The sequence below is a fragment of the Neodiprion fabricii genome, chromosome 3, assembly GCF_021155785.1.
Source record: "Neodiprion fabricii isolate iyNeoFabr1 chromosome 3, iyNeoFabr1.1, whole genome shotgun sequence".
NCBI lineage: Eukaryota > Metazoa > Arthropoda > Insecta > Hymenoptera > Diprionidae > Neodiprion > Neodiprion fabricii.
The window spans coordinates 5,148,590-5,161,857 of record NC_060241.1 but is presented as its reverse complement, the minus strand read 5'-3'; the positions used below and the strand labels follow the sequence as shown (position 1 = coordinate 5,161,857).

The 13,268-nt window shown below is 41.0% G+C and overlaps 3 protein-coding genes across 14 annotated transcripts in view; 1 reads left to right on the top strand and 2 right to left on the bottom strand.

Moving 5' to 3' along the window:
- The window catches only part of LOC124177258 (calcium/calmodulin-dependent 3',5'-cyclic nucleotide phosphodiesterase 1-like), a 167,214-nt gene that overhangs the window by 113,270 nt on the left and 40,676 nt on the right, over positions 1-13,268 (top strand). The window lies entirely within an intron of this gene.
- LOC124177263 (alpha-glucosidase-like) lies at positions 223-3,137 on the bottom strand. 3 transcript variants are annotated; one of them, XM_046559436.1, is made up of 9 exons: positions 2,976-3,137; positions 2,691-2,870; positions 2,178-2,515; positions 1,954-2,079; positions 1,451-1,879; positions 1,034-1,289; positions 784-979; positions 535-681; positions 223-434 (listed from the first exon to the last, which is right to left on the bottom strand). In XM_046559436.1, exons 2-9 carry the CDS (start codon positions 2,839-2,841, stop codon positions 290-292), a joined length of 1,788 nt encoding a protein of 595 aa, XP_046415392.1. In that variant the 5' UTR covers positions 2,842-2,870; positions 2,976-3,137; the 3' UTR covers positions 223-289. The 3 variants fall into 3 exon arrangements, with proteins under 3 accessions (XP_046415392.1, XP_046415393.1, XP_046415391.1); XM_046559437.1 differs by having other exon boundaries at positions 2,691-2,846; XM_046559435.1 differs by having other exon boundaries at positions 2,691-3,137.
- Positions 3,794-12,641, bottom strand: LOC124177260 (alpha-glucosidase-like). Of its 4 annotated transcripts, none has more exons than XM_046559430.1 (9): positions 12,497-12,641; positions 11,459-11,645; positions 10,181-10,518; positions 9,984-10,109; positions 9,483-9,911; positions 5,068-5,323; positions 4,781-4,976; positions 4,431-4,577; positions 3,794-4,307 (listed from the first exon to the last, which is right to left on the bottom strand). In XM_046559430.1, the coding sequence occupies exons 2-9, from the start codon at positions 11,610-11,612 to the stop codon at positions 4,163-4,165; spliced, it is 1,791 nt and encodes a 596-aa protein (XP_046415386.1). In that variant the 5' UTR covers positions 11,613-11,645; positions 12,497-12,641; the 3' UTR covers positions 3,794-4,162. The 4 variants fall into 4 exon arrangements, with proteins under 4 accessions (XP_046415386.1, XP_046415385.1, XP_046415387.1 ...); XM_046559429.1 differs by having other exon boundaries at positions 12,489-12,638; XM_046559431.1 differs by lacking the exons at positions 9,483-9,911; positions 9,984-10,109; positions 10,181-10,518; positions 11,459-11,645; positions 12,497-12,641 and adding exons at positions 5,456-5,884; positions 5,966-6,091; positions 6,193-6,530; positions 6,783-6,938; positions 7,232-7,385.

Here is a 13,268-nt window from a genome sequence, read left to right as displayed (position 1 = left end):
AGATTTCACGAGGATACACCTCAAAATCTGACCTAGTTGTAATAGTGATCAATACCGTCTGTGAGATGTTCCGTAACATCTGGTGGTTTTTCGCAACTGATCGGCCAGCTACAACAAGAACTAGAATACTGAAAATAAAGTTTTTATAACATTGGAAGCTCTTTGGGGATTGCAGTGCATGTGTTGCAGTGGTAATAAAAATTTTTCAATTCAATAAGTCAGTTTATTCAAATTTTCCTGTCCTGAGGGCCAGATAAATGATAATTTGAATTGAAAAGTTTAAGAATCATCAAATCCAAAGGTAGACAAGGAATGCCATGAAAAGCGTGATTTTTGTACTGGAGATGAGGACGTTGGCATCACTCTCAGTACTAGCACGAAGAACAAGTCCTGCATAGGCAGGGACGTCAATGCTGTTGCGGGAAACTGCAGTGCTACGGAAGAAGGAAAAATAGTAATAACCAACGTCTTAAGATGGAAGATCTGCACAGGTTAGTGATAAAAAAAAGTGTTGAAATATATTCAACTGCTTACCCAGCAGTCAATGTTGAGTTAACACTAGCGATGGAAACGACTAGACTGTCAGGAGCATTCTCGAAAACATCTAAGCTAACCGTTTCCGTATTATTTGCGAAGTTGGTCAGGACAAAAACTGCATCTTCACTGGATGATTCCAGCTCCCTGAAATGATTCAGGGTGATGTGATTCTCAACATAACTATCAGATATTGATAATAATACTGAAAGAAACCACAATCTGGCAGACATTCTAAGTAATGCTAACCTGGAGAAACATATGACGTTGTCGCTCAACAACTGGACGTTGACAGTCCCTTCTTGTATGACTGTCTCTTTTCTCAGGGTTGTCAGGTCTTGGAACACCTTGTAATGGGAGACATCAGCGTCGATTTGAGCGGCGAGATTCAGAGTGACGTAGTTGCTGTTTACTGGTAGCCACGTCGACTCATTGGTCGAGAATCCTGTGAAGGGAATCGTGTAAAATCATTGACATTGTAACTCGAAGTGTTTTTTACCAGCTGAAGTCGTCGCATCCCACTGCATCGGAGTTCTCGCAGGGTCTCGCGAATACGACTCGTACGAGTCCTCGTCCTGGTTACAAGCCTGTGGATCCACCGTGTCCTCCCAGGATATCCATTGATCCTCCATACCGATTTCTTCACCGTAATAGGTTACCGAGGCTCCAGGAAGGAGGAGATTGATCATGTTCAACGCATCAACTTGCTCTGAAGTGTATCTGCTAGCGACTCGACTGTTGTCATGATTTCCCATCTAAAACCAGAGGTGAACAAATTTATTTATATCGTACCGCGGAATTATGACGCCTACTGTGGCCCGTTGACTCTATTCTACGACCTCTTATAATTGGCTTGAACCTGAACATTTCATAAGCCGTTGCTTGAGATTATATTTGTAAATTGAAATGCACCAACCACCCAGTCCGCCGTTGCATTATCGGGTAGATTATCCAGCCATGCGTCAATGGCTAATTCTTTGACCTCCTGTGCTGTTGACGAGCTGTCAACACTTCTAATGAATCGGAAATTGAACGGAAAGTGTGCTCCATAATCGTAGTAAAGCAGGGTCATCGACAAATTTGAGTAAACTTCTGTCATCATGATCCGCGTGACATTGTCCGTCTTGAAAGCATAGTCATCTAAAAGCTCACGCCACTGAGCAACCATCTCGTAAGTTTCGATTTGATCTAGTGTATAATAGTGAAGTAAGTAATCGTAATCCGTCGGGTCATCAGTTGTCCCGGAGAGAGGTTCGTCCGGGAATGTTCCGTCTTCGAAAAGAGTCATTATGGAGTCGACTCTGAAACCATCGATGCCCCTGTCCAGCCAGAATTCCATGATATCCTAAAAATTTCAACGATTCGTGTCAAATCCCGGTTCATCAAATCCTAATTTTCTTATGTCTAGAACGCGCTTACCTTCATCTCCTGAACAACGTATTCGTTTCTGTAATTTAGGTCAGGCTGCTCTTCAGTGTACTGGTGAAGGTAGTAGGCTTGCCTTTCGTCTCTCCACGTCCAGGCGTATCCACCAAAGCCACTCACCTGAACAATCAATTCATTTTCGTATTACGGAAGCACTGGTATATTCATTAGACCAATGAAATCATCTAAAGCAATCCACATCCTCGGGAACAACTTACCCAGTTGTTAGGAGGAGCAATGGTTCCGTTTTCTAGTTCAGTACCGTTCATCCAAATGTAGTAATCCGTGTAGGGATCAATGCTCGCCAAACTGTTAATGAACCATTCATGTTCATCCGACGAGTGATTCGGTACTAAGTCCATGATCACTTTCAGCCCGAGGGATTTAGCCATCGCTACCAGATTGTCGAAGTCATCCATCGTACCGAATATTGGATCAATAGCGGTGAAATTTGAAATATCGTATCCGAAATCTACCATGGGACTCTCGTAAAATGGTGATATCCAGACCGCGTCAATACCAGTATCAACGAGATGCTGCAATTTGTTCTCGATCCCTGAATAGATAGTGGTTAACAAGTGATCAGGAATTTTCTTTGAACTGAACCTTGCTTGGTCCAATTTTTAACGGCCAAGCTGTTGGATTATTTCAAAAATCTTAAACGTCGTTTTCGGAATAAAAGCTAATGAAAGAAACTTGATGGTGGAAAGTTCGCTCTTTCCGATTGTTACCTGCTAGATCTCCTATTCCATCACCGTCACTATCCTTGAAACTTCTCGGATAAATTTGGTACAATGCCATGGTCTGCCACCAGTCTAAGTCTGCATTAACGGAGCTCCAGCTCGTAAGAGCAAGCAGCGCAGAAACGAGGACACCGCGCATCTTTCCTAGTTCACACGAACGATTACACCCTATCGTAACGTTTGAAATTCGAAACGTCCTTTCTCATCGAATGGAAGTAAAGATAAAAACTCATTTTAGTACTGTAAAAAAGTCCGTATTGAATATTGATTTACCTTCTCTGCTGAAACGATTGAGACTGATTCAAATCGCAAACAATCACAGCCACGCTCACATTTTGAACTTTGGTCGCGCCATCTCAGAGATTCTACAGTTAGAAATCTCCTCAAATGAACCAATTAAAATAGTTTATAACGCCGTCTGTGATTCGATATCTTCAAGTGCCCTGCCCCGACAGATTAATGAAAAGTAAAAGAGTAAATAAGGTTCAAAAAAAAAAAAAGTCAAGAGGCAATCGATAACAGAGTTATCTGCGTTGGACTGTCGATCAAGACCGTCGAATTCCCGCTAAACTCCGATTGGTCCAAATCATTAGATTATTAATGGATACCTTGTGTCAGCTGGTCGATATCTCTAAGTGTTTTTCCACAACTGATAACAACATTGAATAAAAATTGAAGGTAGATTTGGTCAAAAAAATAAAACAAAATAAATAATAACGAAGTAATCGTGGTCAAGGCGTCGATAGAGATTGCCAAAGAGATCAGGGATCGTTTTTAGATGAAAGGATCATGTGGTTCTATATCGAGCTGTCAGTAAGCAGCTGAATTCGTATTTGATTTTTTATTTCTTCTTTCTATTATTTGATTTCCATTTTTTATTGCAAGATAATTTTCGATAATGAATATAAATCTTGTGCTCGAATTGAATTACTTATATTACAATTGTAGAACGTAATTTTTAAAGACAGGAAGCTTTTAGCCTTGAATATTTGAAATTTTGCATATTTTACTGGCATGAGCTTATTGTTGAAAATTACAGGGCAAATACCTGTATAATTTTATTTGGTGTTTGGTTAATAAGTATCCTGAAATAAGGCAAATAAATTTATTCAAATTAAAGCTAAAGAGCCACGCTCCGAAATAATAATCTTAATGTGTTGGTTGACATTATATGCATAACATGGTTTCATAAACATGGATTTATGTACACGTGTAAATAGAAGGAGTCAAGTCAACCGATGATCGCTTTCCAGAAAATATTTGATGAAATTTGACTTGAATTCTGGGTCCATAGACAACGCTATTCAATATTCACCCAAATGAAAGATCATACGATTCAAATCAGCAACTCCTTAAATTATTCAAGCAGCTCTTAGATCTGTTCATTGTGGCGCCAGGTAACTGACATATGTTGAAATAAACTCAATCACTGTTTATTCAGTACACAGAATACGAAAATTTCAGTAACGGAGGTTGGCTAAGACTGCCATGAAAAGTGTGATAACTCCACTGGAAACCACCGCACTGGCACCGCTCGCAGTACTGGCACGAAGAACAAGTCCAGCCAAGGCAGAAATTTCCAAGCTTGATTTGGAAACTGTGGTCCTGTGAACATTGCCCAGTACAAAAGTCATAAATGGGTTCAGGGAAACCGTGTTCAAAGAAATACATTTTCGTAGTGTACACCATAAACCTGAGTGGTTACAACAGGAATATCCAATTGCTCACCCTGCCGTCAAGTCTGAGTCAATGCTGGCGATTGATACAACAAGAGTGTCGGGCGCGTTTTCGAATGCTTCAAGGCTGATCATCTCCGTATGATTGGCGAAGTTGGTCACGACGATCATTATGCTATCAGAAGATGACTCCAGCTCCCTACAAATATTTAGAGCATCTAATACATCGGGCTTGATAAGTGAGAATTATTTATTATTTCCACCGATCTTTCCACCTTATGTACAAGCTTCGTTCGGGTCTATTCGCAGCGTGGTCGAATGATTTGTCAATAGTGACTTCGATACTTGGAAGCGAAGACAAAGGGAAATAACAATTCGAAAGACAATTGACGTAATACTAACCTTGAGAAAGCCATCACGTTATCGTTTAACAACTGGACGTTGACAGTCCCTTCTTGTATGACTGCCTCTTTTCTCAGGGTTGTCAGTTCTTGGAACACCTTGTAATGGGAGACATCAGCGTCGATTTGAGCGGCGAGATTCAGAGTCAGGTAGTTGCTGTTCACTGGTAACCAAGTTGAATTGCTGGTGGAGAATCCTGTGAAGGAGGTAACGTGAAATCATTGACAATGTCGTTTGGTGAGTTTAATAGGCGTCTTACGTTTAGCTATTCTCAGAACGATTCCTACCAGCCGAAGTCGTTGCGTCCCATTGCATCGGTGTTCTGTTAGGATCTCGCGTGTAGTCTTCATACGTGTCTTCATCAGCACCACAGCCTTGCGGATCCTGAGTATTTTCCCAAGATATCCATTGATCCTCCATACCGATTTCCTCGCCGTAATAAGTGACAGAGACCCCGGGAAGGAGAAGGTTGATCATGTTCATCGCGTCGACTTGCTCCGGACTGTATCTACTGGCCACTCGACTCTGGTCGTGATTTCCTATCTGTAATCAGAGGCGTATTAATCAACGCTTTGCTGTAGTTGTAAAACGCGGCCAATTAACATGGAAAAATATCCATTTGACTGAGATGAATCTTCAACGTTATATATGAGTAAATTGAAATTATATACTGACCACCCAGTTTGACGTTCCATTATCGGGCACATTGTCAAGCCATTCGTCGATGGCTAATTCTTTGATCTCCGTCGGGGTCGATGAGCCGTCGACATTGCTAATAAACCCGAAATTGAAAGGAAAGTTTGCTCCGTAATCGTAGAATTTCATGGTCTGCGACGTGTTCGTGTAAGCTTCCATCATTAGTACTCGCGTAATATTGTCGGTCTTGAAAGAATAGTCGTCCAATAATTGTCGCCACTGAGCAACCATCTCGTAAGTTTCCGCTTGATCTTGCGTATAATAATGGAGTGTGTAACTGTAGTTCGTCGGAGAGTCAGTTGTTCCAGAGAGAGGTTCATCCGGAAAACTTTCATCTTCGTAAAGATATGGAATAGCGTCTACTCGGAATCCATCGACACCCCTGTCCAACCAGAATTCGATGATATCCTAATAATTTACGTTACCGTTCATATCAAAGCCCGTTTCACCAGATCTTAATGCACCAGTCAATATGTTGTTTCCACTCACCTTCATTTCCTGAACAACATACTCGTTTCTGTAATTTAAGTCAGGCTGCTCCTCAGCGAACTGATGCAGATAGTAAGCCTGCCTTTCTGATCTCCAACTCCAGGCGTAACCACCAAATACACTCACCTGAACAGTAAACGAATGCATTTTTGTATAATTAAAGTACTCGCTTACTCGTTTCAATAACATAATAATGAAAGCAAATCGAATCCTCGAGGACCGCTTACCCAATTGTTGGGGGGAACGATGGTTCCGTTCTCCAATTCGGTACCATTTTTCCATATATAGTAATCCGTGTAGGGATCGATACTCGCTAAACTGTTAGTGAACCATTGATGTTCATCCGACGAATGATTCGGTACTAAATCCATGATCACTTTTAGTCCGAGAGATTTCGCCGTCGCTACCAAATCGTCAAAGTCTTCCAGGGTGCCAAATATCGAATCAATATTCGTGTAATTTGCAATATCGTAACCAAAATCTGCCATTGGACTCTCATAAATTGGTGATGTCCAAAACGCGTCGATACCAGAGTCGACGAGATGCTGAAGTTTACTCTCGATTCCTACACAGTGGGTAAAAAATATTTGATCGAAAATTTCGTTTGCACTCCTTACTTGTTGTGTTTGATTGGGAGAAAAATTCCTAGTACCAGTGCTTATTGTGCACCAAATTATGTCATGTTTTAATATCAATAGACGAAAGAGATTTTACGATCACGAAATCCAATCAACATTCCATTTTCATAGATGTCCAGAAACATTTTCCTCAAACGATCCGAATGCGGGAGAATCTTTTTAATATTCTTTATATTTACCTGGAAGATCCCCTATACCATCACCGTCACTGTCTTTCCAACTTCTTGGATAAATTTGATACACCGACATCGTTTGCCACCAGTCTAAATCCGCATTAACGGAGCTCAAGCCCGTTAGAGCTAGCAGTGCAAAAGCAAGCACACCCCTCATTTTTCCTAATTAGTGAAAAGGCATTAACGTCATTAATTGTCGAAAAGAATAGGAATTCAGGTAAATGCACTTCCCTTCACAATTGTTTACAATTTAAAGTCAAAGGTGATAATCACCTTACTACATGCCGTGTATAAGACTTTCCCTATAAATGTCGATTAATTTTCATTGCCAAAAATATCAAAGTCTGTTCAAATTCAGAACCCCCCTAAGGCATGTGTACCTCGATTTAACTTCATTTATGGGATGTAGAATTAAAACACCATCCCTAATTATCAGATGAAACTACGGTTGGTACCTTTTGTGAGTTTCTCAGTATCGCTGTGTATCCAAAAAACGAAAAAGGAAACCACGTTAAACCGTCGACCGAGTCCGTCGAAGGGACTAGGTCTTACACATTGTGCGGTAAGATCGTCGGATCACCTCTATATATGCATATCGGTTGGTACGTTTATCAGACTCGATACACCAAATGTACGTTGACCGTTTCAATTATCTTCCGGCTGGATAATCCCCGGTAGCATTTGCAAGCTATATGTATGTATGTGCAGGACTATTTAAGAGGCAGATAATTTTCAACGCGATTCCACTGATTGATACATGCTGTACCTGACCGTTATGTAATCCATGCAGGAAACGCCTGTCATTTTTCAAATTACCATAAAAATCATCATCAGTGTGTCACTGCAAGCGACGGGAATCGTCCGAATCATTATTTTGTATATGTAGTTGATTCGACAATGATTAATAACTGCAGGATAACAAGTAAATATGATTATGAATTATTGTGGAGAGGATAGAAGTGATTGTCAGCATGCAATTAACGGGCCCATCTACAAGAAAACTAGTGACTTTATTTAAATATGTTTAAAAAAAGAGAAACAAACAATAAGAAGATGAAGCGTTGTTCCTAATCTGACGACCATACCGGAAAATAACCCGGACGTGTTGCTAAAAATTACAACTTACATCGTAAACATGGTTTTATGTACACGTGTGAATTGATTGTTTATCAATAACTGTGTTACAGTCGAATTGACATGATTTTTTAAATCTTTAATACCGACTCAACTGACTGACGCGAGTTTGCTCCAGCATTCCAAATGATTGAATCATAGTGATTGAAAATAGACGATAGAAAATTAACGAACCTACCTCCATCGTTAAAAAATATTTTGGTAACGGCTAAAGATATTCTTGAATTGATATCAGTACATGTAACATGATAATCACTGTAACTCTTCAAACCACGCACAAGTGCCGGCTGAAATCCCTTTGATATGACGTGAACGCGATAGCTAAGATGTATGATAAAAACTGAACTAAGTCGAATCAACTCTCTAATCAGAGAACGAAATCATCAGTGATGGAAGTAAGCCAGGGCCGTCACGAACAGGATGATGATTCCACTGGAGATCAAAGCTTCGGCACCACTTCGCAAAACGAGCGCAGACAAGGCGGAGATTTCAAGGCTCGTTTTGGACACTTCACTCCTGTCAATGATACGTCGAGGAAGATAGTCACGTTAGGCAATTCAAACAATAAAATTTATGCTTACGATGATCATAACCAGTGTTCAGAAGCATTCAATCGCTTACCCTTCAGTTAGACTGGAGTCAACGCTGGCTATCGACACCAAAAGGGTGTCAGCTGCGTTGTCGAACACTTCTAGACTGACGGTCTCCGAGTTGTTCGCCATGTTTGCCACGACCATCACCGGAACAGATCCACTGTGCTCCCTAAAATAAAAATTCGAGTCGTTTTACACCGATCAAGAAGAATTAAAAATGACTAGATCGATCCTCAAGCTCTGTGACTCTGGTACTCTGGTACTCTGACCAGGCGATGAAAAAAAATTTTATTTTACGGTTCGTTCTAACCTCATGAAAGCAAAGACATTGTTGTTTATCAGCTGAACGTTGACGGATCCTTCTTGTATGACCGCCTCCTTCCTAAGGGCTGTAAGAGCTTGGTAGACCTTGTAGTGGGACGTGTCGGCTGCGACTTGAGCGGCGAGATTCAAGGTGAGGTAATTTGTGTTTACCGGTAGCCAGGTTGACTCGTTGGTAGAGAATCCTGTGAAGGAATGAAGGTGGAACAGTTTACCTTGGCGATAAGGAGGAACGATTTCCGTCGATATAGGCTGTCAAACAACTCCGATGTATTTCTTACCAGCTGAAGTCGTCGCATCCCATTGCATCGGGGTTCTCGCAGGATCTCGCGAGTACGATTCGTACGAGTCCTCGTCCTGGTTACATCCCTGTGGGTCCATCGTGTCTTCATACGATATCCACTGGTCTTCCATACCGATTTCTTCCCCATAATAGGTTACCGATACTCCGGGTAGAAGCAAATTTATAATGTTCAGCGTATCCACCTGCTCCGGAGAGTATCTGGTGGCAACACGGTTTTTGTCGTGATTTCCTATCTGAAAAAAAAATTATCGATACATGGATTAAACAAGAACCGCCAAACTGCTTGTTCTCAAATTTTTATCAATCGAATTCGGAAAATTCCACCATCTGCTTAGATTGAATTCTCATACTAACCACCCAGTTTGACGTTGCGTCATCGGGTACGTTATTCAGCCACTCGTCGAGGGCGGACTCTTTGATTTCCGCGGCGGTTGAGGAGCCGTCCACGTTGCTGATGAGGTTGAAGTTGAAAGGGAAATGTGCTCCGTAGTCGTAGTACTTCATTGTCATCGAGGTGTTGGCGTAGGCTTCGGCCATCATTATTCTCGGTACACCGTCCGAGTTCTCAGTGTAGTTATCCAAGACCTCGCGCCATTGCTGCACCATATCGTAAGTCTCTTGCAAATGCTTCGTGTAGTCATGTTCGACGTAGCCATAGTCAGTCGGGTCATCGGTGTCGCCGGTAAGCGGTTCGTCGGGGAATGTTGAATCCTCGAAGAGATGAGGAATGGCGTCGACTCGGAAACCATCGACACCCCTGTCCAACCAGAAGACCAGAACTTCCTACAAACCAAGAACCATAAACATCGAACCCAGCGGAGTTGGTCACTCGCTGAGCAAGGTTATCTCGGCTACCTTCATCGCCGCGACCACCTCTTCATTCCAGTAATTAAGGTCAGGCTGCTCTTCGGCGAACTGATGGAGATAGTAGGCCTGACGTTGGTTGTTCCAAGTCCATGCTGAACCACCGAACACACTGACCTGAACATAGAGTACGGTCATCGGGGGCACGGGAATGAGCATCACACAGCTTTATGGTGAACTTGACTTACCCAGTTGTTGGGGGGCGTGATGGTTCCATTCTCCAAAACTGTTCCATTCTTCCATATGTAGTAGTCGGTGTACGGATCTACGCTCGCCATACTGTTTATGAACCATTCGTGTTCGTCCGACGAATGATTTGGCACGAAATCCATAACGACCTTCAGTCCAAGCGACTTTGCCGTCGCTACGAGATTGTCGAAGTCATCCAAGGTTCCGAATATTGGATCTATGTCCATGAAGTCTGAAATGTCGTATCCAAAGTCCGCCATTGGACTCGGGTAAATTGGTGAAATCCAAAACGCGTCAACTCCTGCATCGACCAGGTGTTCTAGCTTGCTCTCAATTCCTTAAAAAAAAAAAAAAAAAAACAAGATCATCATCAGCACATTAAGTTTGTCCTAAGTTTCTACTCTTTCGCCGAATTGAGTCTATTACTATAAATTGTGAAAAAAATACTTCCTAGTAATAAAAACACTCATGTTTTGCGTTAAAAATTTTACACTCTTAATCGGGTACCTGGAGAACGTGAAAATCATTTTTTTCTGACTAGAAAAAAATAGCGAAGCGTCTAATTTCAAGTTTACTGTTTGAGAAAATTTTAAACTTCCCACGGCTGGTTTTGAGACTTGAAGCGACGCTTGCCTGATCCATAATTCAGGTATTCCCTCGATTTGAAATCTCGGCCGCGCAGGTGTAATCATTCTTCGTTGTAGACCGGGTGGGTACTTTATGCGAATTTTATTCGCAATTTGGCTGGTGGTATATAAGTTAAGTTTAAGCCAAGCAGAATACGGATGCAGTTTACTTGCGTACGTGTGTATGTGTATAACCATTCTAAGAAGTATATCGCGTGCATCGAGTCCGTGATCCGATCGGCGTAGGTGTGAAGAAGTAAATATGAGAGTGAATCTTTATTCAATATAACCTTTTCTTTACATCATCCGTAATAATATACATCCGAGCACCAGTCGTCAAGGTTATGTTCCGTAATTCAACTCCAAATTACGTACATCCGTTGTGCAGCGCCATAACGATGAATCGTGTTTGTCCATTGCTAAATTAATAAACGAGCGCGAAACGTTGATTGCACGACGAACATTGCGCAACAAGAACCAGAGTGACGGAGATAATTGAAAAGGGTAAGACGAAGAGACTAGACTAGGTGGTACGTTAACGCTGATGAATTTTTTTTTCACGTCAGCTTAAGGTGCCGCGAGAATATGAAACGGAAATTTCTTGGAAACGAAAATGTGAAGGCGGTAAGTTTCAATCTTGCTCATCCTCACCTTGGAGGTCTCCAATCCCATCGCCGTCACTGTCTTTCCAACTCCTCGGGTATATTTGATACAGAGACATAGTCTGCCACCATTCCGTATCACCATTCACCGAACTACAGCCAAGAAGGGCTATCAGCCCAAGAACGATTATTCCCATCCGCATTCTCCTTTTCTTTTTATTTTATCCAACTTACAGCTGTTGACGTGTAAACGATTCGCGCATTAGTTGATGGATACAGGATCGGAGATAAAAAATATTTGAACTATCCGGAATTTGTGAACCAAGATGCGACTGGAATCAGGCAAGTTCAATCTAAACAAATCCTTATCAAGAGGAATTTGAAATTAAGTTTCCAAAAAAAAAAGATAAATAAAATATAAAATTATTCAATCGCGTCATTTCGTCTGTTTTTCAATGCCAATAAACTTACAGCTTGTACACATTTTTCATAAATTACTGCTCATTCCGTCATTAAATAAATACTCTAGTAATAGCCCGAGATAAATATTGTTCTACACCTCTTCAATTGATCACAAAAGTTTTATATTATTCAACGAATTTATACTTGATTAGAAAACATGTCAACGTTGTCAAAGATCCATTCGCAGACAAAACGAGCACTGATTCATCAAAATCTTAGATTTATTAACGAGGGAACTCTTCCTAAGTATCATTTATTAGAAAATTTCGATTGGATAAATTTCAATTTCACTTTTTCAACCAGGTTTTAAAACTTTTGTAAGAATCTTGCTTTTAAGTTCACCACACGGTCGAAGGTACAGAGTTTGAAATAAAATTTATAGGAAATAGAACTGAAACAAGGTTTCTATTCGAGGGGGGTAGAAGGTAAGGAACAAGAAAAATGAACGTTGAAAGTAGGGAATAAAAAAAAAAAAAAAACTGCTCACGAGTTGCAAACCTTTCCCGTTTCAAGCAAGTAAAAGTAAATAAAGAAAGTGAAATAAGAAAAAAAAAACATTCGCTTCACTTTGAAAACCATGAAAATAAAAAAAAAAACGGAGAAATAATTAACTTTACATTTTTACTTCGTGCAAATTTCCCGACCGGCGAACCGCAGCCGAGAAGATTAAATATCGAACGGATCACAATCGTCGATTGGCTGCAGAGCGAATATCCATGGACGAATGGAATGCAGGTCTCTCACTATTGATGTGTCGCGGGATCGTCGCCGGCTCTCCTCTTTATATGCCATTTGCATTGTCACGCGTATCCGATTGCCTGGGTATTATGACGTTGTCAAATATTTGATCGAAATCTAAAAACGTCAAATCCTCAGGCTATCGTAACGCCTTGTTGAGCGGGTCTGGAAGGGTGGATGACGGCAATATGCTCTCGATACAAGATAGAGACATACATTCCCGTATGGGTACTTAAGAGCCGGCTGTTTGTCGCCGGTTTATTGCTCTTCTCGGCCTTCCCCTCGTGCCCCCGCTACTGTAAAACCAGAATTTTATTGCCCGATTGGATTTCCGATGTTAATACTCTCGATAAAATACTGAATATTTGACTTTCTCAAAGCATCGGGTCTTCATCGATCAATCTCGCGAGCCGGGTAGGCTTAGGGAAACAAAATCCAAATCTTTTGACGTGGAAACTCGGGTTTTTTTTTTGGTTTTTTTGGTTTTTTTTTCCATAAACATCAGAATTAAAAGTAAATTAATGTGTGATGTGAACTGATCAGGTTTCCGTTATTTTGTTTTTTCAAACTCTTTACGGTTCACTAACCATCGTCAATTGATCACGCATGTTTTAAAATACATCGAATGAACGACCTTTTCTTCATTAAAGTGCGAAAAT

Bases quoted from the DNA above. Each gene is read 5' to 3' on its own strand.
- LOC124177263 (XM_046559435.1), bottom strand. From the start codon at position 2,841: ATGCGCGGTGTCCTCGTTTCTGCGCTGCTTGCTCTTACGAGCTGGAGC. The intron at 2,516-2,690 runs GTAACAATCGGA...CTATCTATTCAG, and splicing joins TGGAATAGGAGATCTAGCAG to GGATCGAGAACAAATTGCAG. The intron at 2,080-2,177 runs GTAAGTTGTTCC...TTGATTGTTCAG, and splicing joins TTGCTCCTCCTAACAACTGG to GTGAGTGGCTTTGGTGGATA.
- LOC124177260 (XM_046559430.1), bottom strand. From the start codon at position 11,612: ATGCGGATGGGAATAATCGTTCTTGGGCTGATAGCCCTTCTTGGCTGT. The intron at 10,110-10,180 runs GTAAGTCAAGTT...CTCTATGTTCAG, and splicing joins TCACGCCCCCCAACAACTGG to GTCAGTGTGTTCGGTGGTTC. The intron at 5,324-9,482 runs GTTAGTATGAGA...CTCTGATTACAG, and splicing joins ACGCAACGTCAAACTGGGTG to ATAGGAAATCACGACCAGAG.